We start from the raw sequence: 24567 nt of genomic DNA on the forward strand, positions 1-24567 counted from the left end.
GTTTTTGCCCAGCCTCAAATACTACCCTTTTCGTTCTAGACTTGCACTATCCAAAACGAGTACCACCAGCCACATGGGGCTGTTGAGCACTTGAAATGTAGCTAGTACAAATAGAGATTAAAATACACACTGAATTTTGAAGGGGCAGTATGAAAAAAAGGTAAAATATCTCAGTAATTTTTATATTGATTATGTGTTGAAATGATAATATGTTGGGTGCATTGGGTTAGTATGTTATTAAAGTTAATTTCATTTGTTTCTTTTTGCTTTTTTAATGTGGCTACCAGAAAAGTTTAAATTACACGTGTGGCTGGGGTGCTTCCATTAGTGCTGCATGAGACCTCCATCCACTTCTATGTTCCTCTACAGAGGGGGGCCCAGGCAATGTGGGAGGGGGCACAGGAGGACACACAGCTTTGGGATCTAGAGGTCTTGGCACAAGGAATCTGCAGGGTCTGTGGCAGATGGAACTACCAAGTAGAGGCTGGGAAATATGAGTGTGCTGTTCAGAAGACAGGTCTGAGCTAGAGACAGAGTTTTGGAAATCCTTGCCCTATGAAAAGCAGACAGACAATAGAGAAGACGGCTGAAGAGGGGGGCCAGGAGACACCAGCATTTGAGGACTGTGTCTCTGAAGGGCATCTGCCAAAGGAGAGTGTGAGAGAATGGTCAGCCAAGCAGACAGAACTCTGAGGTAGAGAGAGGTGTTTGGAGGCCCAGGGAGAAAGAGCTTCAGGAGCAGAAAATGGTCAGCAGTACCTGGAAGGGACCCTAGACGCTTTTCCTTTCCCTCAAACCCCACGTTTAACTAGTCAACAAGTTCTGGCTGTTCTCTCTGATTTATTCCTCAAAACCACCCTGTTTAAAGCTATCTGTCTGTGTATGTTTCCTCCCACTAGACCGTAAATAGAAACGATGTCACCCTTGCCACCCCAAGATCTAACAACATAGCCTGACATTCGGAAGATGTATGGGTCCACAATTGTAATGTGGACCTAAACTACTTTCTCCACAGGCAGGTGTGACGGTGATAATGTCAGCTAAGGAGCAGTCAGTAAACGTACTGACAGATCTGTGGGCCAGCTTGCTGTTAGCCTGCATTCAAATCTTTCCTGGTTCTATCTAGGTGCCAGCCTCCAGAGAGCTGGGCTACCCTCCAAGTCAGAGGACCCCTGTGATAACACTCCTTAGTGCCCTCATCTCAACCAACCAACTCTTGAGCTCTGGGGTTTCGTTCCATTTCTCGCTTACGTGATGACCAGCACAGTCCCGCTTTGCTGCACCAGAAACCACTACGAAGACAGATGTAAAGAAAACTGTAGGTCATTTTCGGCAAATGCAGATACATTCAAATGTTTCCCTAACTGCCACTGTTTAAAAGACATGGAAAAATGAGGAGGTACACAAGAGGGGCTACTGAAAACCAGGAACTTAACCCTCAAACCTACGGTTCCAAATAACCCAGGATTTGGAATGCTTGATTATGAATCGGCCCCAGGTTTCCACCCCAGAGATGCCAAGATGGCAGAAAGTCTGAAGCCAGGATGGAGCTTCCCAAGACCCTTTAACACCGTAGAGCCATTTCAAACATGTAGGCAGTAGCTTTCGCAACTCTTTCTAGTCCTGTGTCTCTTCTTTCCCTACCAAAAATTATCTAATTTTTTTTACTCAAAAACATACATTAGTCTTGTCTCCACGTGTATTCCTCTTGTTATATAAGTGGTGTGCATGGACAGGACAGGAAAGACGTCTACCTTTGCCTGCTTAACTGTTTCTGCGGCGGACTCCTGATTGTTCTGGTGCCTCCAGCTTGCACCTGCTGTCACCTTTCTGCATAATCTGACCAGTGAGAGGTAGGCCCTTGTCCTCCTTTCTTCTCACACAGCTCCCTCCCTGCTCTTCTCTTCTCCTTCCCCTAGAAGCCACGTGGAGGCGGAAGGAAGCTAGAAGTTAGGGGCAGGGGGACAAGGGAAGAGAAGTCATGTGGCCTCTGTGTTCCACCTGGCTGAACTGACAGAGGAAATGCACAGGACTCTGGTGGCCTGGGAGAGGCCCGCCACGCAGAATGTTCTCTGGACAAGGCTGTGCCCCACCTGCTTCTGCCTCCCTGCCTCCCACATTCCATCCGTTACTCTTTTCAGTGCCACACCCCTCCCCCAAGGGGAGGACCATATCTTTTCCACAGCATCTATGTGCCTCTGTACACAAGGGCACTTGAGGATTATAAGCTTTGAGGAGGAAGCCTGGGAGCAGAAGGGTAGCCCCAGCCCATTTTTCTAAAGCTCCATTCTGGAAATTAGGGCAAGATAATAAAGACAGTGCCTGGGAAAAACTAGGGACATTCTGGAACCCAAATACAAGCCTGGGTAGATGGTCAGCCGGTTTGTACCAATACAGCATAAAGGTGTTTCAGAACGGGTCACTACTTATGCTACACTCATTGTTAAAATATTTTTGTTAATTTTGTTAATGTTTATTTATTTTTGAGAAAGAGAGAGACAGAATGTGAGCAGGGGAGGGGCGGAGAGAGAGAGGGAGATACAGAATCTGAAGCAGGCTTCAGGCTCCGAGCTGTCAGCACAGAGCCTGACACGAGGCTTGAACTCAGGGACCGCGAGATCAGGACTTGAGCTCAAGTGGGACACTTAACCGACTGAGCCACCCAGACGCCCCTCTCATTGTTAAAATAATCATAACAATACCCTTGGATAAGGCATGGCAGTGTGGATTCTAATGTATTCATTAGAAATCCATAAATGCTGCTGGTGAAGGCCTCTAGGAGAGCAAGGTTTGCCAGATGTCAGAATCCCCTCCGTAGCTACCTGGGCTTGGACCCTGTTGCTGGTCAGGTCCTCCCTGAAATCATCCCATCCTGGGCCAAAGGCAAGTCCAGTTTCACAGTGGCTCTGAGAGCAAGACTCTTACGGAGTTCAAGCAAACACTGAAAACCCTGGTTTCTGTCTGGAACAGACCCACCATCTAGTAGAAAGATAAACTAAAGCTGCCTGAAAGAAGCGTAAGAAAAAGCACAGCTATTTTAAATAAAGCACTTAATTCCTAATAACTATGGCAGAGGGAGCACAAATATTTAACTTCCACTCCCTCCTTGAAACCCCACAAAAATGTAAGAGGTTTTTTTTGGGGGGGGGCAGTTAGTTTGTTATTATTTTTAAGCATAAATTATAAGAAAAAAGACAGAATATCACAGTAACAAAAATTTGAAAACTAGAAAGCAAAGACCAAGTGTTAATTTGGCAAAAACAAATAAACAAACAAACCCAACCCCCCCCCCCAGAAATCCCCTGAGTTATAGAAAGCCATGAGTCAACACAATTTACCCTGCATAACCCCTAAAATTTCAGGCACTAGAAGATTTGGGGCTGGAAGTGGGCTTTAACAGGCAGGTCAGTGGAAAGTCTGCTTGGGAAACAGACATCCAGAGTCAGGCAATTGCTCATCCCCTCGAGAAGCCCAGAGGTTTATTCCCTGGAGAACATCAGACAGTATAGATAGGGTGGAGTAGGAAGCAAGACAAGACAGATCCTCCCTTTCTGAAAATAGAGGGATTAGGCAAATGCCTACTTGTTGCATAATCACCCCCTCATTTCTGTTCTTCAAATATGAATTTTCCTATTTGAAGACTGGTCAATACAAGTAAACTAAGACAGAATTTTGAAAGATGGTGCAATTTTGTAGATGGTGCAAGACCCACGATCCCTAACCAACACCCCTGAGGTCAGATATGTTTCAGAATTCAGAAAGCACGTGTTTGCCTATTGAAGGTACACAGTATGTGTGTATGTGTATATATATATATAACCTCACATTCTGAGTGGGGACTGAGCACCCCATGGCAATTACCCCGTGGTAATTAAACACATTCATATTTCAGCAATGAAATGTATGAACGGTCACACGAGGTAGGATAAATAAGGAGTAAAATTAACCTGTTTGGGCCAAGTTTTGCTGCCAAATTAGTTTTAATGCCAAACAGATAAGAAACAAAACAAACTAAAAACAACTTGTGATTTTCAAAGCCTTTTCAATTTCAGAATTTGAGAAATGGAATCATGGACCTATACTTGGATATAAGGCCTACCCTTCCATCCTGATGCAATTTCAAAACAAACTACTAAAGTTTTCTGTGCCTTATTTTCTTCCATATAACATTAAAATAGGGCAAATATCTTCAAAATTAGATAATAAAAAGTTCAAGTTGTTACCTCTTTTGTTGAGTTTTTTATTATTCAGATAACTAATCAAGAATGGTTGGACAGATTATCCAAACCAATTTTGGTATCCAATGAGTGTATCGTTGAAAATGATCCTTTGGGCGGGCACTGGGCACTCTTTCTTGACGATTAGGGTCTTCAACAGCACGAGGAGGACTGGAGAATTCAACTACAGAAAAAAAAAAAAAAAAACAAAACAAAACACAAGCCAAACAAGTCTAGAGAAAATGGTGACATATACAGAGTCTGGTGTCAGTTTCCCAGGCTCTTTCCATATTTAAATAAGCCACTACCCTGGTATCTAGGCCTTTACTCTGGCCCTACAATCCCCACACCCTGCTTGGTCCTGTCTCGTTGGAGAGTCAGTGTCCCCCACACTGCCCAACCTTCTGTCTCTAAATCCAAACCTGTTCTCTGCCTCATTCCCTGAGGATCCAGCTATTTACATTATAAAGTTAATAATAAATACACTAATTCATGCAAATGTGTTACCACGTTTATTAAGTCAATGTGTTGCTCTCCTAGGTAACACAATTTCTATTTTGCCTGGGACATTTTAAAGATGATGCTCTAACCCAAGGAGGTATTTAAAGAAATGGAATTAACCCTTCTAAGAGCCTATTATTTTTCAGGCACTATGTTAAGGACTTTGCACAATTATTTCGCTTAATCCTCATTTAATATTCCCATGGCAGGTTGCTATTATAAATCTATCTTCTACACATGAACAGATTGAGGCTCTGAGAGGATAATTTGTTTAAGGTTACACAGCCAGTCAGCAATAGCTTCAGGATGGGAACCCATTCTCCTTCCAGCACCCTGCCCCACCTCCTTACAGGAGTGACACTAAACACCCTAGCCACCAGCAGGAAGAGAATTTTGAAATAGGCAGGGACTTGAAGTTCCCAAAGCCAACCACATTCACCTGCAACTTCCCTCCTTATACATTTCTATCTACCCCTTGAGGCCCACTAATCAGTACATTATGCCAAACACAAAACAGGGAGGCATGTTCTCATTAGAATTGTAAAAAAAAAAACAAAAACAAAAAAAACCTGTACATAGACATAACACTCATCAAGTTCCCCAACAAGAAAAGATGAATAATTAATAATTAGGGGTGACTGCTCTGCAGGAGACCAGAGGGCAGTTTAGCACAAAGATGGAAGAGGATGGTCCAGGAAGTGTCCTTGACACAAAACATCCAAATTTAGCTGACAGAAAAGACCCCAAGTTGGCCACAGCCAAATATATCCATTCTTGTCACACGCTGCTTACAGTGGTGTCACGCTGGGGCTGCCATATGTGGAGGGAGGTGCTGGGGGGGGAGGGAGGGAAAACACTCCCTTCCTAACTTGGTCCTAACGTAAACGCCATGGCAGTTTTCACTGCTATAGCCTCTGTCTATAGTACAATGTTGGAATTGAGGCAACACAATATTTGTCAAATGAATAAGTGAATTTCTTTACCTCCTTTCTCTGGAATTCCTCATAGCCTCGTATCCTTTCTCAGACTACTTTTATCCCACGTTTTCAGGTGGCCCCTTCAAATCCCTAAACTCTTCTCCCAAACCTCTTGTCCTTCTCCTTCTTCTTGCAGCAGAACCAGTTTTAAAACAAACAAAAACATTTTTTACAGAGTATATGTATATTTCTAGCAGAGGAATGGAAACAGAAACCTCTTAGAAATACGAGTTAAAATGAAGAAAGAAAACATATGGGTAAATGCAGAGTGCATTCAGTTCTTATCAAATGCAGACACATATACACTAAAATCATAGCAGCTGTGTTTATTTCATAATTTAGGCATTTTGAAAAAAGTGCAATGTATTTATTTTAATGTCAGCTTGATGTCAAGTTTAAAATATAACATGAGTTTGTCTCCATGTTTTACCTCCTTTCCTAGAGAATCTCCTAATATTTAAATATAACCTATATCCCTAATTCCCAGCTCTCGTCACATAACAATCTGGGGCAAAGGGACGGGGGTGGTAATCCCTCATAAACTGTGTGTTAACAGAACGCTGTAAAATATGTTCTAACCAATAAAGTTGGCAAATAAATTTGGTAACAACCATCTAAGCTTTGTTGTTTTCACAAAAAGATCTACATTTAAAGGAAATAGAAAATCACATGTGCACTAGCACACAGGGTTGCTATGGTAACAGACTACATTTTTTTATATTTACTCTTCAAATTGCAGTACATGGAGCTATTATAACCAAATAATGTCAACATCCACTGCCTTCTGATTGTACTGAGGTCTCTGGAATAAGTTGTACTTACGGTTCCAGAAATTCTCATTTTTAACCAATCTTCTTCTGTCTTTTCTAGAAATTATAATTAAAATACATATAATAATGATTAATATTTGGCATTGGGGTTAAGACTGCATCATTTAACTCATGTAGGAACAGTCTAAAAATAGCAAAATAAACCTAATAAACACAAATGTCCATGTTAACGTTTAAAGTATGGGGGGGGGTGTGAGTGTGTGTGTTTAGGTAGCAGTAAGTTCTCCGTGGGGAATGAAGAGAAATAAGAAGTTTAGAAAAATGTATTTGGTTTTATAACTGGGCACACCAAAAAAATCTACTTTTCCCACAGCTGTGCTTTTATGAACAGTTAAGAAATACCTACTATCCTGTGATATATAATTTTGTTTCACTAAACCCTGTTTTTACCATTTATCTCAAAATAATACCCTTAGCATTGCCTCCAGGCACATTTAAATCACTATCAACTAATGTAAACCCTCTCCCCATTATGTTATATAGTGTGCTACCTTTTCTAGAATTTCTATTACCTTGCTAACATTCCCCACCAGTCCTCCTCCAGCTACCTGGAAAATTTACAGCCCATCAGAATAGTTATGTCTCTCACTGTAGACCAACAGAAAACACCAATAATGAGGTGTTTCCAAGCCAAGTAAATATGAATCTAATTTGTAGCTGTTACTCTATCATAACAGGATAAGACTGAGGGCTAGACAGGAGAAAAGATGTAATGAAGAATAAAAAACTCTCCTAAAACGGGCACCTCAGTTATCCACAATAGGCCCTTATACCAGTCTACTCTACAGCAAAATTAGGGAATTAAATGCAACTTTATCTTGGGACTTATTGAAAAACATGCATATATTAGCTATCTATCCACATGTATTCTTTCTCTAATTTAATATAAGGGATATAGCCCTTCATATTACATCTGATGAACAGGTTTTCTGTGTGTGTGTGTGTGTGTGTGTGTGTGTGTGTGTGTGTGCATGTGTGTGTTTTGTTTTAAAGAAACCAATTGGAGAAGGTCTTCTTTGAAAGCCATAAAAATATACCTCTACTGATATTTTCCACTGCAAATAGATCATCTTCAGTGTCTTCCAGTCAAGGGAAACCACACAGTCATCAGGCAACAAAGATTCTGTGAAAATAAAAGGGAACAAGTTTCATCTGTATGTCATACAGATTTTTACCCTACATGTGAAGATCTGCAAACATGATTATTTGGACTGATATAATAGTAAAAGCCCAGTTTGGAAAATACTTCACTGATGGCTAGAGCAGGAGTTAGTGCGTCTCAGGTCTTTGTTAGTAAACACTATCCTGACTCATGTAAAACAATATGAATCATAGTTCATATTCTCATTAAGTATAAATACATATATCAATAATACATATATAATATTATAACATATGTAACACACATTATATATGATAGCTTCAAGTGGTACTGGCAGAGGGCATAGAATTTAGGTCATCCTTCCCTGTGACGTGTATGAACAGTACAACTATAGCAAGTTTAGTCTTCTTGCAAATTTTTCCTTCCACATGAGAGTGTCGGGGGAAAAAATCCTCACAGACAATTAATGATGTTCATAAATTTTAAAAAAATCCTCACAGACAATTACGATGCTCATAAATTAGTCCAAACACTGACACATACATATCAGCCATACCAAACCACACAAAATATTTTTTCTATACTCATATAAGCCTGGCAACATAGATAGTTTGGTTTCTTCAGGCCTGTGTGGCTTTACTATCTAATCCCGCTGTGTCTACAGAACTCCTAAGGCTAGGATTCATTTGGGTTCCCTGCCCTATTTAGAAGGCCACTGGCCACAGATACAGCAGAGCTTCCCTTGTCCAGCCTGGCCAAACAAATCAGCTGACAATTTCCACCCTCAGTTTCCTCCTCGCCTTTTTTAAGCGCCCGCCACATCCAAATGTGAAATTCTTTCCCTCTATTTTTCTTTTAAGCCACATTTGTATAAGCACTGCTTATAATTCACTTCCACATTGAAGTCATCCCCCCAAAACCATAACCCCATATGCTCTTCAACATCCCCTTAAGCACTGCTAACCTCACTCATAAAATATTCATAAGCTTGTCATTTATATTTTCTATGTGCAATAATTTTGTTTTGTGTTAGTCTTGTCTCCCCATTTAGAAGGTAAGCTATTTGATGAATGAGGTCTATTTCCTCTAGAAAGCTTTCCAAAGCTTAATTAATGGATGCTTGATCATTATTGCTGATTATGACGGTATTGTGCATTCAAAGGCGCAGGTTTAGGATCTTTTCACACGAGTGCCTTCATGCTTTCTGATGCTGATCTAAGGCAGTGATTGTTAATCTTTTTGAGTCAAGTGCTGCCACGTCCCCCTCCCTTGCTCCAGAAGCTGACAAAATCTATAGACTTTCTCAGAAAAAACAGTTCAAAGTGACACAAAAATAGTTGCATATAATTTTAGAATATGGACCTAGGACTAAGACCTTTTAAATGACTAAAATGACTTCATTTATCTTTTAAAATTCCCTAAATTTTAATTAAATTAACTAAATTAATTAAATTGATCTTAAAATTGGTATGTTTCTTTGGTGCATCTAGAAAGATAGCATACTGCACCAAACGGCTAAGATGTGATTATTCACAAAGTTTACAAAAATGATAAACATAACACTAGAACCTCAAGAGCAGGTGAATAATTGTGACTCACTCGCGCTGAGACTTAGCCAATCTTGGGTCTGGGTTCTGGGCACCAATTTTGTTCACAACAGCAGAAGTTTAAGAGCAAAGTAAACAACTGTGGAATGAGCTGTGAGCCAGGAGCAGGGCCCAGGCAGCTGGTAGGTGCAGAAAAGAAAAAGTATCAGGAAGATAGAGGAGAACTTCAGGGATTGGAGCTTTGACTTCTTGGCTCTTACAATTTCTGTCCTCAAGGAAGGGGACACATTCAACTCCATGAAATCGCTTAACACATGCAATTGACTTACAGATAAGGAAAAATTGTGATATGAGTTAGATTCCCTGTTTAAGACATTTAGCATCTTAAATATATTTATTATTTAGAAGAGATTTACTTAGAATATTAAAATTTCATGTGTTTTATTCACAAGTGGATTTTTCATGTGTTTTATTCACAAGTGGATTTTTCATTTCCAAAAACAACAGCAGCTGGAAGGAACTTTTCAAGTCAACCAGTCAGACTCTGTAATCTTCTTTTCAGTATCCTTCTCAGTCTTTAAAAATTAAACTCAACTTATTTCAGAGGATATGTTTTCATCATTTAATCTTCACTGTCCCCCCACCTTACTATTCTCATATCTATGAGCCATACCATGGAGGAGAAAGGGAAGGATCATGCTCCAAACAATGGAAATGTATAAAATAGATTTTTAAAAAAAGGAGGGGGGAACCCATCTCTCTTTGTTATATAATTACTGTTTGCCTGTCTCATCCTTTGTTCTTCTCAATATCTATTTATACTGAGAATCCAAGTATTCTAAGTGCTCAAAGATATTTAAGACTATGGTTCCTGGAAGTGGAGGCAGGCACATGACTCTGAAGGTCAAGCACCATTTGCTATGCGTCCTTTACTTCCATTGCTGAAAAGCATCACAAGATCAATTAACTGCATGAAATCACTAATGCAAGGTAGAAACATTTCAAAAAATTACTCATATATATTAAACTGGACTTTTTGTTTGTAGCAAGTAAACACAATTTACCCATTGGAATTCCAGGGGATCCAAAAAGCTTTACCAGTTGAAAGGCAAACCCTTGTGATAATTGTAGTTCAAGGGAATCAAAGCCAGTGCTCGTCAAATCTTGGTTATCTTCAGTTTGTAAGAACTGTAATGGCTTAGGTTCTTCCCATGTCTTCAGCTTTTCATCAAAACTTTCATTTAAAAAGTGAAGATCAGAAGTGACCCTAAAAGAGTACAAAGTATCAGATTGGCTACTTAAAATTTCTGAAGAACTAAACCCTAGGTCAGGTAGTTGGTCATCTACCCTTGTCTGAGATTTGAAAGTCAAAGATGGTTTCTTGCTCGTAAAAGATACCATCCAAAAGCTGAAGGTATACTGTAGCACAAGAGAAGGAATAGGGTTTTTATAAAAGTACACAGAGCGCCTTAGTCTACTAAATGGCAGGTAATGAGAATAAGACTGTCTACCAAAATTTAAAGGAGGATCTTCGAAAACAGCAAAGCAAAACCATGATGGATGATGATCAAAGGTCATAAGTTTTTGCTTATTCTCCTCTATATTGTTTATTTCTGAGATTCTATCTTTTTCTTCTTCCAAAATAATTTTTAGTCCATGGCTTTCTGTTACCACGCCACATTCCCCTCTTTCTTTCACACTGATATATCTCTGTCCCAGTAAGTTAAAGTTTGGTGCCAAACTGAAAATCCTTTTCTCCCTCCTTTTCTTATTCTTTGTTGAGCATAAGTCACTCTTTGGGATATGCAGGTTAGGCAAGCAGCTTCTAAAGACATTTGTTTCTGTTTCTATGATTGAATCTATATTCTCAGTGGGAGGTGACAAATCTTCATTTTCTATCAACAGCTTCTCCTCTACCAGTGTTTCTGGACTGCTTCCTGGTCCTGAAGTTCCTTCAGGAGTGGAGATCAACTTAATCAATTGTCCCCTGCTGTCTGGAGAGGCCAGCCTTTGCCATCTCTCTCTCTTTGGTCTTTGTTCACATATAAACTTATGAGGTCCTTCAGGCCAGCTCCCAAAATAGGGTTGCCTCTCAGAGCTCAGCTGTAATTCTTCATCAGAAAAATTGTTTGAAGAAAAAGCCCAATAATCGTTTTTCGCTGAATTTACTCCTTGTTCCTTTCTTAAACTTTTATCTGAAGTTCTGGATCCATATCGATTGCACAGAAATGTTTCATTCAGGCGTCTTTTATCTACCCTCTCTCTCTTCTGCATCAATGAGCATGGGATGGACGCAGATCCACCCTGGACGTCTGACCCTGCATGCCTACTTCCAGTGTGCTTTCCTACATTCGTGCCAGACCAGTCATCACTTGCCATGCAGGAAAGACTCTGAGTCATTGTCGGGCAAGTAACAGCGTTTTCATGTGGCATCAATGACATATTTGGAAACAAATCATCGTGTTCTTTAGGGAGGTAATTTTCTGGTGTATTGTCCAGCTCAACTGCAGACATAACATTTGGAAAACCATCTTCAGGATGTATGCTTCTCCATATTTCATCTTGGTGGCTATTTACTAAACCTCTTAGTTCATGTCCCAGTCCACCAGTGAAGGTGCACGCCGATTCTCTGTTGGTGTCTTCCAAGTCTTCCTCTGCACTCTGAGAGGGGTCCTGGTCTCCTGGTGTATAACTTAAGGTTTCAAATGAGTTTTCTCCCATGATTTTACCATGACTGTTCTGCTTTTTACTTCTTTTTCTGCTTCTCTTCTGTTTGTTTTTGCTGAACCTGGGCCCAGTTTTCTTCAAATCGCTTTCTCTGAAATATAACAAAATTAAGGACATTTATAACTTAATTTTTTGTATAACACTAGCAAACTAAAACATTGTACTCTTAATGTGAAAAGTTACAAATCATTAGGACAAGAGATTCTAAAGTGTGCATGTACTTTGTAGTATATTTTTAAATTACTTTTAAAAAGAGATATACTTTCTCTAAGTTAAAAACGAGTACACTTTGGGGTGCCCGGGTGGCTCGGTCAGTTGGGTATCCAACTCTTAATTTTGACTCAGGTCATGATCTCATGGTGCATGGGTTCGAGTCGCATGTCAGGCTCTGGGCTAGATGGCACAGGGCCTGCTTGGGATCCTCTCTCTCTCAAAGTAAATAAATAAACTTTAAAAACTTTTTAAATGAAAATAAAAATAAATGAGTACACTTTGAGAAAGTTACAACTCATTTCCTCGTACCTGTTTCATAAACCAATAACTTTATGAAAACTTAATATGTTCCTTGAAAAAAATATTATTATATATGTGAAACATTTTATACATACACACATACATATACCTACACACACATATAAATACATATATACATATGCATACATAAACCAAGATGTTTATTGGTACATTTATATATTTTTTTTCTTTTTTTTTTTGGGGGGGGGTAGTGATACTCTTCTAATTGCCTACCTAGCCATGGCTCTAAACGAGACGTTCCACCACTATTTTGTGGGGTGTTTGTAAATGTGTTAGGTATTTTTGTGGTCACAATGACTGGAGACGTGTTACTGGCACTTGGTACTGAGGCAAGGGACATTTAGCATCCTATGATGCCAGGGACAATTCCACAGTAAAAAAGTATCCCATCCAAAGGAACAATAGTGTTCCCCAAAAGTTCGCAGCTCCCCTAAATTGAAGATTAACTTCGATCCTAACAGAAAAAAGAGGATTTAGAACATTTTCTAATTTAAATTTGTTTAATGTTTATTTATTTTTGAGAGAGAAAGAGACAGCGTGTGAGCAAGGGAGGGCATGAGAGATAGGGAGACAGAATCTGAAGCAGGATCCAGGCTCTGAGCTGTCAACACAAAGTTCGATGTGGGACTTTAACTCATGAACCATGAGATCATGACCTGAGCTGAAGTCAGACACTTAACCGACTGAACCACCCAGGTGCCCTGAACACTTTCTAATTTGGAATATAAAGATCTAGTCATTTTCTATAAGGTACAGATAGAGAATATTAAAATGCAGTGGAGGGTGGGGGAGGGACAATAAACACAGCTGAGGAAAAAAAAAAAAGTAACAGGATAGAGGATTAAAAAAAAACCAATTAAACAAGCAAACAAACATGGAAGCCAAAAGAGATAATGAAGAAACCGTTGATCAGCTGGGGGCTGGACAAAGGAACTTGCTTTGGCCTGGTTTATTCCATCCCGTGACATTGGGCAATTTTCAACAAGCAGGAGCCCTGAACACCTTGTTCTTTGGCATCTAATTGCTGCTGCCCTTGTTTACAATTCCTGGGTTTTAGTTTAAAAGAACATTAAGGAATGCTAAATTACAGACAGGCAGTTGTAATGGGACTTCTATAAAAAGGATAGCAAATAAAGAATCCAACTTTGGCAGAAATTTCTCCTCATAGTCAGTTCTATCTGACTCTAGTGAGAGCCTCAGCTGAAGCCTAAGGTGCAATAGTTGCTACAAAATTCATACTGAAACTAGGATGTTACTCTGAAAACAAGCTCCACTGTCTTCACCGAAACATGAACCATCCTGTTGCAGGGAAAGGACAAAAGGAATGCATAGATGGCCTAAACCTTAGATAGGCCAATGGACATAAGGGCCTTCTGGAGTTAATTCATTTGTCACAGAGGGGAAGCAGTGAGAAATGATCCCATTCTGGATATATTTTAAAGGAAAACAATATTTAAAAATAAATTGGATATAGAGTATAAGAAAAAGATGAAGTATGGGTAAAAGGAGTTGAGCCTGAACAATTGAAGGGATGAGTGGCCATTTACTGATTTACTGAGACATAGAAGCCTATGAAAGGTCTGGGTTTGGAGACAGGGTTGCCAAATCAGTTGCCACAAAATTTGGTTCAGAGTTTGAACCAATAAGCTAATCTGTACTTACAGTAGAGGTTAGAAAGTAGAAAAGATGAGGGCTTTGCTAATATTCCTCAAGGGTTCTTTCGTTTTCTGAATGCACTACAATCTAATAGAGATTGTATCAAGTAGATCTCAACCTACTTAGAGAAAGGATCGTAGAAACCGGCTAATCATGAAAATTCACGATACCTACAGAGAAGTTAACACGGATCATGAAAGAGTCAGGTAGCTTAAAAAAATAAACTATCAGGGAGATCAGGCAATGTATGAAGGTGGTTTGCCAAAAGAGATAGTCAGAGGAGACCCTACGGATTGGAATTCCAATTGAAAATACAACACAATGCCAAGAAGTGTGAAAATCAGAAGACATTCCCCCACAGGGAAATGTGCCTGAGACTTGTACTTGTTCCAGGTCTCTGGGAAGGAAACACAAACCAGTAACAGTGACTTGTGAAGCACTTGGGAGAGGAGAGAATGGAGGGTAGTGGTGATAACTTCTGTTGGAATGTGTATGCATGGGATGTGGCTTATCAGTAGACATATTGACAAAGTGTGGGAAGCTCATTAATGTGTCAAGGCTCATTAAACTTGATCTCATTTGTGCTGATTCATTTAGGAATGAATGGCACCATTAAAAGAAAAGAAACATCCCTACATAAAAGCCATGGAGAAGAAATCAGGAGAGTTGGAGGCACAGGCTGTAGCTTTAGAAAAGAAAGGAGTAAGAAATGAACAAATAGTAATATATTTCTAATTAATCAAATATTCTGTTTTCTAGGTGGTAGCTGAGAATCCAAGCTCCTGGGTAGTAATAAGTGTACCTCTTAATTATGAGAAAAAGAGTGTTTGCTCAGAAACAAGCTAACCTGACCATGTAAGCTGTGACTTGAAGACAGAGATGAGAGAACATCCAGATAAAGATAAAACTACCTGCTAGGGAGAAAAAAAAAGTATTGTAAGTGCCTAAACTTCATGAAAAAAAAAATTATTAAAGGGGTAGAAACAGTATTTTCCACTGCAGAGGCCTGTACACTAATTCATAAAGCATGATCAATAAATGAAGTAAAATTCAATTAAAACACATGCAGATTGTAAAGGAAAGCTCTCACAGCTTTATAGAATGACCATGGTTGAGGTAATCCAGGCCTAGATCTAGTTTAGTAATAAGCTAGTGGTGGGAGCTTGAGTAAATCAGATCGCCCTTCTAAAATGAGGATAACATTACCTCCTTGTACAGTTATAAAGTTTGTTAATACAGAGGCTCCTAAATGACCTTTACTGAACTGATAGGGCAGATTAAATAATTCTTCCCACTGCCTCTGTACAATATGACTGATCCAATGGTACAAAAAATGTTCCCAGCTACATGGCTGCTTTCTAGTACAACCACACCCTTCTGCTCCTATTGTTTAGGGCTGTATATTTACAAGAAGACAGATGAGTTTATTCTCGTCTGTTTACACAATCATAATTGTTACCATACTATGTAGTTTAATTAAACATTATGTAAACATTACATCAACCAGTGGAATAGGAATACAAGAAAGTTTCTTTTCTTTTCTTTTTTGTAGAGAGAGACTACATGAGCAGGAGAGAGGGGCAGAGGGAGAGAGAGGGAGGGAGGGAGGGAGGGAGGGAGGGAGGGAGGAGCAGAGGGACAGAGAGAGAGAGGGAGGGAGGGAAGGAATCTTAGGCAGGCTCCATACTCAGCATGGAGCCCAACACTGGGCTCAATCCCATGACCCAGGGATCATGACCTGGGCCAAAATCAAGAGTTGGACACTCACCTGACTGAGCCACCCAGGTGCCCCCGATTTCTATAAAAATTTCTCTAAATTTTCTCTAAAATTTCTATAAAAAATTAAAGTAAGTGACTCAATAAAGATGAGGCATTAAGCAATTGTTATCAAATGAGGTGTGGGCAGAATAACTATGAAGTTTGGTTCAAAGTCATAAAAACCTTTAATTCTGCACTCATACTGCTTTGAATATTTCTTTGGGTTCTCCCTCCAATTTACATCAATAGAAACTAGAAATTGTCGACGATGCATTACAGGTGTGGTTTATACATTAAAAAAATAAACTCCATGAAATAAGCTTCCAATAAACAGACTCATACATAAATATTGGTGAATGGATGTGTATGTAAGCATGCATTTTAAGTTCAAATAAAATGTTCATAGTATGTATCATTTCTTAAAGATTCCCCACTTTAATCAACTTTTTCAGTGAACTAACAACCTACTTGTCCCAATTATGCTAGATATAAAGGCTTTTATTGTAAATAAAGCATCTAGCACAATACTTGGCACCTGGTGAATATTTTGTAAATAGCAGCTTTTATTTTTACCACATATCAACAACAAAATAATCTTATATATTTCACTGAGACTCGAGGATTCTATTCAAGACTAGAATGTGAAAATGGCTAGAATGACTTATGCAAAAAAGAACAGTTGACATAGAAGAGCTGGAAAGTTCTCAAAATGTGATTTATTTAATATGTTTGCACATTATTCGAAGTAGAGAAAAAATTTTCAAGTGGCCAAATACAGACAAACTGACCAATCCACCATCTTTATCAGAGATTAATACACCTTTCTCAGGGGGTGCCTGGGTGGCTCAGTCAGCTAATCATCTGACTTCAGCTTAGGTCATGACCTCACTGTTTGAGCCCTGCATCCAGCTCTGTACTGATGGCTCAGAGCCTGGAGCCTGCTTTGAATTCTGTGTCTCCCTTTCTCTCTGCCCCTCCCCTGCTCGCGCTCTCTCTCTCTCTCTCTCTCTCTCTCTCTCAGAAATAAACATTTTTTAAAAATTAAAAAAAAATACCTTTCTTGGGGCACCTGGTTGGCTCAGTTGGTTGGGCAACTGACTTTGCCTCAGGTCATGATCTCACAGTTTGGGAGTTGGAGCCCCGTGTCGGGCTCTGTGCTGACAGCTCAGAGGCTGGAGCCTACTTAGGATTCTGTGTCTCCCCCTCTCTCTACCCCTCCCCTACTCACACTCTGTCTGTCTCTCTCAAAAATAAATAAAAATTTAAAAAATACCTTTTTCAATAGTTGATAAAACAAGCAGACAAAAAAAATCAGGATATTAAAGTCATAAATAGCACAATTAATAATGTTCAATATAATGACTATGGAACACTACATTCAAAAATTAAAGAAAACTTTCTTTTCAAACCATATGGAATATTTAAATAAATTAACAGGCCATCAAACTAGCCTCCACAAATTTCAAAGAATTATTAATGTATAGACCACACTCTTTGACCATAATGCAATTAATTTTGAAATTAGTAATAAAATTTTTTTGGAAAAATTTTAAAATGTTGAAGAATTCATGGGTAGAAAACTTTGTAACAGAAATATATAAAAATTAATCATAGTGAACAATAATTACATATAAAAGCTTCCCATATATATATATGTGTGTGTGTGTATATATATATATATATATATATATATATATATATACATATATATATATATATATTTCCCATAAATGTACCTTCAAAAAAAAAAGGCAAGGTACAAAATTAAAGAGTTAACCACACAATTGAAGATGCTAGAAAAAGAAAAGCAGAAGAAACCCCCAAAAAGTAGAAGAGAAGGAATCATAAAGAATCAAAAAGATAACAAAGAGACTAATCAGGACCAACAAATTCATAAGTTGGTTATAAAATTCACAAACCTTAGTAAGATTAATCAAAGGAAGAAGGAAGCAATTAGTCTTAGGGATGAAAAAGGAGGTACAAATACAGTTCCAGAAGAGATTTTAAATGATAAAAGGATTGTGGCATTATTTACAATAACCAAGACAAGTCTAAGTGTTCATCAATGAACGAATGGATAAAGAATATATATATATATTCTTTATATATATGCATATTATATATACACATATATATTATATATACACTTATATATATGTATATATGTATATAGTATGTATATATGTATATACATATTATATATTATATTATATATGTATATATGTATATAATATGTATATATGTATATATTATATATACGCATGTATATACACATATATATGTATATTATATACACACACATACACACAATGGAATATTACTTAGCCTTAAAAAGAAGGAAATCTTGCCATTTGTGACAACATGGTTGGACCTTGAAGGCATTATACTAAGTGTAGTAAGTCGGAGAAAGGCAAATACTATATAATCTCACTTATATGTGCATTCAAAAAAAAAAAAAAGCTCATAGATCCAGAGAACATGTTCATGGTTAGCAGAGGGATAAGGTGAGGGGTGGAAAATGGGTGAAGGTGGACAAAAGGTGCCATGGCAGGAAGCTGTGCAAGTGTTCCAGATGTAGCTTGCACATAGTTTGCAGAATCTATGGTGAGCAAAAAAGATCTTTTCCCCAAAGATAGGGATTTGTGTTCTGATCACTAATTGCTGCTTCTAAGCATACAGGCACAGACAAAGAGAGTGGCCATTATTGTTGCATGCCCCGCCCACTTCATTGTTGCAAGCCACTTCTCTAGCTCAAGTAACTTTCAAGAGATTTAAAGGGCTGACACCCTTTTTCCCTCCTTTGATCTTTCTTTTTTTTTCTTTTTGGGAGCCAGATATTAAAGACTAGGATGCTCAAAAACAACTTTATATATGGGAAAAATTAGAAAGTGACTGCACGTACTCAGGGAAAGGCACAGACTCAGAAAAGACTTGACAAAACCTTAACTTTACACCATAGGCTGATGGTTGGCACACAGACTGCCTAAAACAACATTAAAAAACAAAAACAAAAACTCAGCCAACACTGATGAAATGGGGAAAATCTGATTTCCAGAATTACATTATTATATTCAAATGTCCAGTTTTCAACCAAAAAAAATAAATAAATCACAAGACATACAAAGAAACAGAAAGGTATGGCCAATTCAAAGGCGGAAAAAATCAACAGAAATTGTCCCTGAAAAAAAATTTTATGGCAAATCAAGTAGAGTCTTCAAACCAACTGCCTTAAAAATGATTGAAGAACTAAAAATGTGGAGAATGTCACAAAAACTTTGTATGAACAAAATAGAAATACCAATAAAGAGATCAAAAACCCAAAGGAAAGAGAGAGAGAGAGAGGAGAGGAAGGAAGGAGAAAGAAAGAAATTCTGAAACTGAAAAGTATAATAAGTGGAATGAAAATTTCACTAGAGAGATTCAAAGGCAGATTTGAGTAGGCAGAAGACCTTGAAAATAAGGCCATGGAAATTATCAAGTGTGAAGAACAGAAAGAAAAAAGACTGAAGAAAAGTGACAGAGCCTAAGAGACTTGTTGAATACCATCAACTGAACAAACACGCAAATTGTGGAAGTCTCACAAAAAGAGGGGGGAAAAGGCAGAGAGAATATTTGAAGAAATAATGGCAGAACCTCCCAACTTTGATGAAAGACATGAATATAAACATCCAAGAAGCTTAATAAACTCCAAGTAAGATGAACTCAAAGAGAAACACAAAAAGACACATTATACTCAAACTTTAAAAAGACAAAGAGAAAATCTTGAAGAGAACAAGAGGGAAGCAACTTGTCATACACAAGTGATCCTTAATAAGAATATATGCAGAGTTCTCATCAGAAACTAAATAGACCAAAAAGTAGTAGGCTGATATGCTCAAAGTGTGAATAGAAAAAAATTGTTGATCCAGAATCCTATATTGAGTGAACTATCTTTAAAAAGTGAAGGAGAGATTAAGGCATTCCCAGATGAGCAAAAGGTAAGGAGTCTGTTATCACTATACTCACCTTGTAAGAAATGCTCAAGGGAGTCCTGCAAAGTGAAATGAAAGGATACTAAACAAAAATGTGAAGTTGGATGAATAAATAAAGATCTGAATAAAGGTAAATACATGGGCAATTATAAAAGCTAGTATTATTGTAACAATGGTATGTAACTCGACTTTTTGTTTTCTACATGATTTACAAGATTAATACATTAAAAAAACAATTATGGGTTTAAAAGCTAGCATTATTGTAACTATGGTTTGTAACTGCACATTTTGTTTTCTATATGAGACTAATGCATTTAAAAGATTTTTTGTTTATGTTTGGGTCACACAATGTATAAAGATGTAAGTTTGATACACCAACAACCAAAAGGAGTGGGGATCAAAACATAAAGGAGAAGAGTTCTTGTATGTTATTGAAATTAAGATGGTAGAAATTCAAATTAGAATGTTATAACTTTTGAGGTTCAGATGCACATAATAACCACAAAGAAAATATCTATGGAATATACACACAAGAAAATGAGAAAGAAACTTAAACATTTCATTGCAAATAATCAAGTGAACACAAAAGAAGGCAGTAATGCAGAAAAAGATGGACAAAAAGCTATAAGGTATACAAAAAACAAATAGCAAAATGACAGAGGTCTCTCCTTATAAGTAATTATTTTAAATCTAAATGGCTTAAACTTTACAAACAAAAGACAGAGATTGATGGAATGGAAAAAAAATATGATCCAGCTACATACTATCTACAAAAGACTCACTTTAGCTCTAAAGATACAAATAGGTTGAAAATGAAAAGATGAAAAAAAGATATTCCATTTAAATAGCAACCAAAAGAGGGGTGCCTGGGTGGCTCAGTTGGTTGAGCCTCCAACTTTGGCTCAGGTCATGATCTCACAGTTCGTGGGTCTGAGCCCCCCATCGGGCTCTGTGCTGACAGCTCAGAGTCTGAAGCCTCCTTTGGATTTTGTGTCTCCCTCTCTCTCTGTCCCTCCCCCACTCGCGCTTTGTCTCTCTCTCTCTTTCAAAAAAAAAAAAACAATAAAACATTAAAAAACAAAATTAAAAAAAAATAAATAAATAGTAACCAAAAGAGAGAAGGGGTGCCTATACTAATATCAGACAAAATAGACTTTAAATCAAAAAAGTTACAAGAGAAAAATGACCCTATATATTAATAAAAGGTTCAAGTTAACAAGAACATATAACAATGGTAAACATGCACATATCAGGCCATTAAAGTATATGAAGCAAAAGTTAACAGAATTGAAGGGAGAAATAAGCAGCTCTACAATAATTTTGGAGACTTCAGCATCCCACTTTCAGGATTGGATAGAACAACCAGACAGAAGTAAGGAAATAGAGAATTTAACATAGTAAACCAACTGGATCTAACATACATATGCAGAACACTGTATCCAACAACACAGCACAAACATTCTTCTCAAGCACACATGAGACATTTTCCAGAACAGATTATAAGTTAGGCCACAAATTAAGTGTCAAGAGAGTTCAATAGATAGATATCATACAAAGTATCTTCTCCTGCCACAGTGGGATAAAGTTAGAAATCAATAAAAGAAGTAAAAATGGAAAATTCACAAATTTGTGGGAGTTAAACAACATACTCTTAAATAAGTAGTAAATCAAAGAAAAATCACAAGGGAAATTAGAAAATACTTTAGATGAATGAAAACAAAATGACAACACAGTAAAATGTATAGCACGTGGTGAGAGCAGTGAGAAGGGGAAAATTTAAAGTTATAAACACATTAAAAAAAAAAAAAGACTTCAAATCAACAACTTAACTTTAAAATTTAAGGAACAATGGTGCACCTGAGTGGCTCAGTCAATTAAATGTCTGACTTTGGCTCAGGGCATGATCTCACAGTTTGTGGGTTTGAGCCCCGTGTCAGGCTCTGTGCTGACAGCTCAGAACCTGCAGCCTGTTTCAGATTCTGTGTCTCCCTCTCTCTTTCTGCTCTTCCCCCACTCATGCTCTGTCTCTCTCTCTCTCCTTCAAAAATAAATAAACATTAAATTTTTTTTAAACTTAAGGAACTAGAAAAACAAACTAAACCAAACGCTAACAGGAGGAAGAAAATAATAAAGATTAGAACACAGACAAATGAAGTAGAGAACAGAGAAACAATAGAAAAAAATTAACGAAATCACAAATTCTTTGAAAATATTAACAGAATTGGCAAACTGTTAGCTAGGGGGACTAAGAAACAAAGATGATTCAAGTTACAAAATCAGAAATGAAAATAGGGACATTACAACCAATTCTACAGAAATAAAAAGAATAAGAGAATATTATGAAAAATTGTATGCCAACAGATTGGATAACCTGGATGAAATGGAAACATTCCTAGAAACACAAAACCTACCAAAATTGAATCACTAAGAAATAGAAAATCTAAATAGAACTACAACTAATAAGGAGATTAAATCACTAATCAAAAATCTCTGAACAACAAAAAATCTCTAGACAAAGAAAAGTCCTGGACCTGATGGCTTCACTGATGAATTTTATCAAAAAATTTTAAGCGCCAATCCTTCTCAAAGTGTTCCAAAAAATTGAAGAGGGGGAAACACTTTGCAATTAATCTGTGATGCCAGTATTATCCTGACACCAAAGCCAGAAAAAGACACAAGGAAAGAAAACTGCAGACCAATATGTCATATGAACATGGAAGCAAAAATCCTCAACTAAACCAAACAGCATATTAAAAGGATTATAGGGGTGCCTGGCTGGCCCAGTCAATAGAGCATGCAACTCTTGATCTCAGGCTTATAAAACTGGGTGTAGAGATTACTTAAAATTAAAATATTTTTTATTTTTCAAAGTTTATTTATTTATTTGGAGAGAAAGGGGGGGTGGAGAATGAGAGAGAACATGAATGGGGGAAGGGCAGAAAGAAAGGGAGAGAGAGAGAATCCCAAGCAGGCTCCACGCTGTCCGCACAGAGCCTGACACGGGATTTGATCTCACAAACCATGAGATGATGATCTGAGCTGAAACCAAGAGTCATATGCTTAACCAACTGAGCCACCCAGGTGACCCCAAAATAAGATCTTTAGATAGATAGATAGATAGATAGATAGATAAATGGATTATAAGCCATGACCAAGTGGGATTGATACATGGAATGCAGGGATAGTTCAGCATATGAAAATTGACCAATGTCACATACCATGAAGGGAAAAAAAAGATTAACATGATCATCTCAATGATACAGAAAAAGTATTTGACAAAATTTAACATTCTTTCATGATTAAAAAAAAAAACACTAAAGAAATTAGGAATACAAGGCATCCAAACTGGAAAGGAAGAAGTAAAATTATCTCTGTTTGCTGATTATATTTAGAAATTCTAAAGATTACACAAAAATATGTTAGAGCTAATAAATTAATTCAGTGAAGTAGCAGGATACAAAGTCAAAACCCAAAAATTAGTTACATTTCTATACACTAACAATGAAAAATCTGAAAAGGAAATTACAAAACAATTTCATTTACAATAGCATCAAAAATAATAATATATTTAGGAATTAACCAAAGACATGAAAGACTTGTACAATGAAAACTATAAGGCATTGTTGAAAAAAATTTAAGAAGACATGAATAAATGGAAACATCCCATGTTTATGAATTGAAAGACTTAATATTGTTCAGTGTCCTATAGATTCATTGCAACTCCTAAATCCCAATGACTTTTTTTTGTAGAAATAGAAAAACCTATCCTAAAATTCATATGGAATTTCTAAGGGATCCCAAATAGCCAAAACAATTTTGAAAAAAAAAAAAAAAAAGAAGAAGAAAAAAGAATAAAGCTCCCACAATCAAAACAGTGTGGTACTGCATAAAGACAGACATATAGACCAAAAGAATAGGGAGCCCAGAAATAAACCCTCACATATATAGTCAAATGATTTTTGATAAGATTGCTAAGATGATTAATGGAGAAAAGGCAATCTTTTCAACAATAGTACTGAGAAAACTGGATATTCACATGCAAAAGAATGAAGGTGGACCCTAATTAAACACCATATACAAAAATTAACTCAAAATGGATCAAAGACTCAAATGTAAAATCAAAACCTACAAAAATATTAGACTATAACTGAGACAAAGTTTTACAACATTGCGTTTGGCAGTGATTTCTTGAATATGACACCAAAGCCCCAGGCAACAAAATAATATAAAAATTGGACTTCATGAAAATTAAAACATTCTGTACATCAAAAGACTATATGAACTGAATTAAAAGGTCCATAAAACAGCAGAAAATATTTGCAAATAATATATCTGATAAGAGATTAATATACGGAATATATAGAGAACTTCGAAAACTCACCACCAACAACAAAAAACAACTTGATTCAAAAATGAACAAAGGACTTGAAAAGACATTTCTTCACAAAAGATATACAAATGGCCAATAGATATGAAAATATGCTCAATATCACTGTTGATTAGGGGAATCCAAGTCAAAACTACAATGAAATACTAGCCATTAGGATGATTATTAGAAAAAAACGAACAGAAAAGACAAGTGTTGGTGAGGATATGGAGAAATGGGAACTCTTGTGCATTGTTGGTGGGAATGTAGAAAGGTGTACTCTCTATGGAAAACATTATAGCCATTCCTCAAAAACTTAAAAATCTAATTACCATATGGTCCAACAATTCCATTTCTGCATATATACCCAAAATGTATCTT

General features: G+C 37.3%; 1 protein-coding gene across 7 annotated transcripts in view; it reads right to left on the reverse strand.

Moving 5' to 3' along the window:
* N4BP2L2 (NEDD4 binding protein 2 like 2) overlaps positions 1–24567 on the reverse strand; it is a 107356-nt gene that overhangs the window by 27607 nt on the left and 55182 nt on the right. For 3 of the 7 annotated variants that reach the window (XM_047078612.1, XM_047078647.1, XM_047078603.1), the window contains 3 exons: positions 10239–11992; positions 7563–7648; positions 4224–6561 (listed from right to left, as the gene is read on the reverse strand). In XM_047078612.1, the coding sequence (XP_046934568.1) occupies positions 6538–6561; positions 7563–7648; positions 10239–11992 (1864 nt within the window). In that variant the 3' untranslated portion in view covers positions 4224–6537. Of the gene's footprint in view, positions 1–4223; positions 6562–7562; positions 7649–10238; positions 11993–19854; positions 19880–24567 lie in introns of those variants that run through there. The other 4 variants (XM_047078631.1, XM_047078621.1, XM_047078639.1 and 1 more) reach the window with 4 other exon arrangements.

This window comes from Lynx rufus, unplaced genomic scaffold (genome assembly GCF_022079265.1).
Source record: "Lynx rufus isolate CCGP_SWC_20201006 ecotype Redwood Valley unplaced genomic scaffold, mLynRuf1.p SCAF_1, whole genome shotgun sequence".
NCBI lineage: Eukaryota > Metazoa > Chordata > Mammalia > Carnivora > Felidae > Lynx > Lynx rufus.